The 3,122-nt window shown below is 31.3% G+C and overlaps 1 protein-coding gene across 1 annotated transcript; it reads left to right on the forward strand.

The window, feature by feature from the left end:
• Nucleotides 1–1,738: 1,738 nt before the first annotated feature.
• Nucleotides 1,739–2,338, forward strand: LOC141686326 (uncharacterized). Its single transcript, XM_074491367.1, has one exon. It carries the CDS (start codon nt 1,739–1,741, stop codon nt 2,336–2,338), a length of 600 nt encoding a protein of 199 aa, XP_074347468.1.
• Nucleotides 2,339–3,122: the final 784 nt, after the last annotated feature.

Below are 3,122 nucleotides of genomic sequence, written 5' to 3' on the forward strand. Positions count from 1 at the left end.
GATTGTGATATAGTCTCTCTTGAGAGACATAAACCGCCTAGAATCACTATAATTAACGAGTGAGTCAATCACGTAAGTAAATGGTCCCATTATCTTGCGCAAGATAATTTTTTGAGCTTAGAATTAGAAAGTTAAAGGGTATCGTGTAGACGACTGATCTCAAACTATACCATGTTAAAATTAACTAATTTTCTCTAATTATGTAAAGACGTAATTGTTTAAACTCAGAATTTAGCTATAAACTTATATGCTTATGTGTTTCAACCTAGTTGCATGTTTAGGTGTAGGATTTATAGTTTAGGCCTAGGGTTAACATATAGGGTTTAAGGTTCAGATTTTTATGTTTAGATCTTACGTTTTGAAAATAATTTAATATACATAAGAGTATTAATTTGCTAACATTTTTAAAAATGTACCATAAACAATGTTAGTGTCGTGAATGAATGTCCCTAAAACTTTTTAGATGTTGTGAATGGATGATCCTAGAACATTCTAGGTTTAATCTTTTGTTCTTTCATAAGTATGAGTCCGTTGACTTCCCAAGTTCATGTATCTTGTATATCCTACACCTATAAGTAAGCATCTAAATGGAGCTTGTAAACTCACTTGAAAATAATATATTCTCTCTTCTTCTCTCTTTCTCTTCTTCTCTCTTGGTGTATCTATACTATATTTATAATACGTTATCAGTACGACTTGCTTAAAAAGTTTGGAGGCCACTGACCGTATAAGAAGTCACATACATGTCTTCTTTATTTACCTCACCTAAGGTATGTAATCTTTCATGTTAAGATAACTTGATTTATTATTATATCTTTACATAGACATATATTCAGAATATTTCCATTTTTGGTACTATACTTCTTTGCACTAGACATATAATAAAAGAAAAATTACATGCATGTGTCCCGCCTTGTAATTTGTTTTAATTGTACATAATATTAAACCTAGCTAGAAGATTTATCATATGTTAGACTAGTTAATTACCAAAACAAGTTGTTTTAATGTGCCCAAAATATACAAAATTATTAGTTTATAAGCATTTATGTAAATGTATAGTTTCATTTTAAATCACGGATGCAAGTGATGAAAGTTTTTTATGGATTATACGATACCTGTAATATAATAGGCATCAAAAGATTATATGGTAATCTCTCGAAATATTTTATTCTACCCACATCAATGATAATTATAAGTTTTCTAGCATATATAATTTGTTTAGCTTCACATGCATGTATTAGGCATCACAATTTTATTTTTGTAAAATTAGATATACATACATGTTTGAAATAATAATAATATAATTTTGTGATTATTTTTATTCTAAGAATGGCAAACTTCACCAAACTTGAATTTGAGGCTCTTGATATCACCGGAAAGAATTATATATCATGGTACTAGACATTAAAATTTATTTGGCCGCATAAGGTCTTGGAGACACCATTAAAGAGGGAAACAAAGAATCTGAATCAAACCGCACGAAAGCAATTATTTTTCTCCGCCGTCATCTCCACGAAGGACTTAAAACTGAATATCTTACTGTGAAAGATCCACTTGAACTTTGGAAAAATTGAAAGATAGATATGATCATCAAAATACTTTGATTCTTCCAAACGTTCGATATGATTGGATGCATTTGAGGCTTCAAGATTTTAAAACCGTCAGTGAATATAACTCCGCGCTTTTTAAAATCAGTTCTCAACTGAAATTATGTGGAGAAAATATTACTGATGCGGACATGTTAGAAAAAACTTATTCAACTTTTCATGCCTCGAATGTACTCCTCCAACAACAATATCATGAAAAAGGTTTAACAAAATATTCAGATTTAATATTTTATCTTCTTGTTGCTGAACAAAATAACAAGATTTTGATGAAGAATCATGAGTCTCACCTACCTGGCTCTAGCCCTTTCCCTGAAGTGAATGCGGCAACTTATAGTTTTGGGCGTGGACGTGACCGTGGACGTGGACGCGATCGAGAAAATCAAGTAAGAAACAACTATCCTTGTAAACAAGAAAAATCAAATTACAACCTGAAGTTTGTGAAAAAAGATGAAAAGGTGGAGAAAGATAAGAGAGGGCAAAAGAATATTGAGAATATTTGTTATAGATGCGGTATGAAGGGTCATTGGTCGCGTACCTGTCGTACGCCTAAGCACTTAGCTGACCTGTACAAAGCATCCCAGAAGGAGGAAGGAAAGATTGCTGAATCAAATTTAGCTTTTCAGAATGAAGGACCCGAGTACAACCCCTCTGACATGACACATTCAAATGCGTCTGATTTTTTCAAAATCCCTGAAGGAAGCGGCAATATGAATGATACAGATATGATATAAATAATTTTTTGGATGAAAGTTTTTTTTATTATGTGTAAGATATTTTATTTCTATGATTATTATAATTAAGTTACTAATTCTATGTACTTTTATTTGAAGTGTTATGGATATTTCTCATTCTCGCATTGATCATAAAATAAACGAAGATATTTGTCTTGTGGATAGTGCAACTACTCACACCATTCTTAAAAATGAAAAATATTTTACTCATCTATAAAAATGTAAAAGTAATGTTTATACAATTTCCGGAAGTACAAGTATAATTGACGGCTCTGGAAGAGCTCATCTTTTGTTACTCGAAGGAACAAAATTTATTATAAATGATGCATTATTCTCTCTGAACTCACAAAGAAATTTATTAAGTTTTAAAGATATTCGCAGAAATGGATATCATATCGAAACAATGAGTAAAGAGAAAAAAGAATTCTTTAATATCACATGCATCATTTCGGGTAGGAAAAGTATCAAGGAAAAACTACCCGCCTTTACTTCCGGATTATATTATATAAACATTTGTACTATTGAAGCAAATGTTATCATAAACCAGAAGTTTATTGATATAAATAATTTTATGATTGGGCATGACCGGTTGGGACATCCTGGATCAAGTATGATGCGGAGAATTATTGAAAACTCAAATGGGCATCCACTAAAAAATTAGAAGATTTTTCAGACTAATGAATTCTCTTGTGCTGCTTGTTCTCAAGGTAAGTTGATTATTAAGCCCTCTCTAGCAAAAATAGAAGTTGAATCTCCTAGATTATTGGAACGTATTTAGGGTGAC

The sequence above is a fragment of the Apium graveolens genome, chromosome 9, assembly GCF_009905375.1.
Source record: "Apium graveolens cultivar Ventura chromosome 9, ASM990537v1, whole genome shotgun sequence".
Classification (NCBI taxonomy): Eukaryota; Viridiplantae; Streptophyta; class Magnoliopsida; order Apiales; family Apiaceae; genus Apium; species Apium graveolens.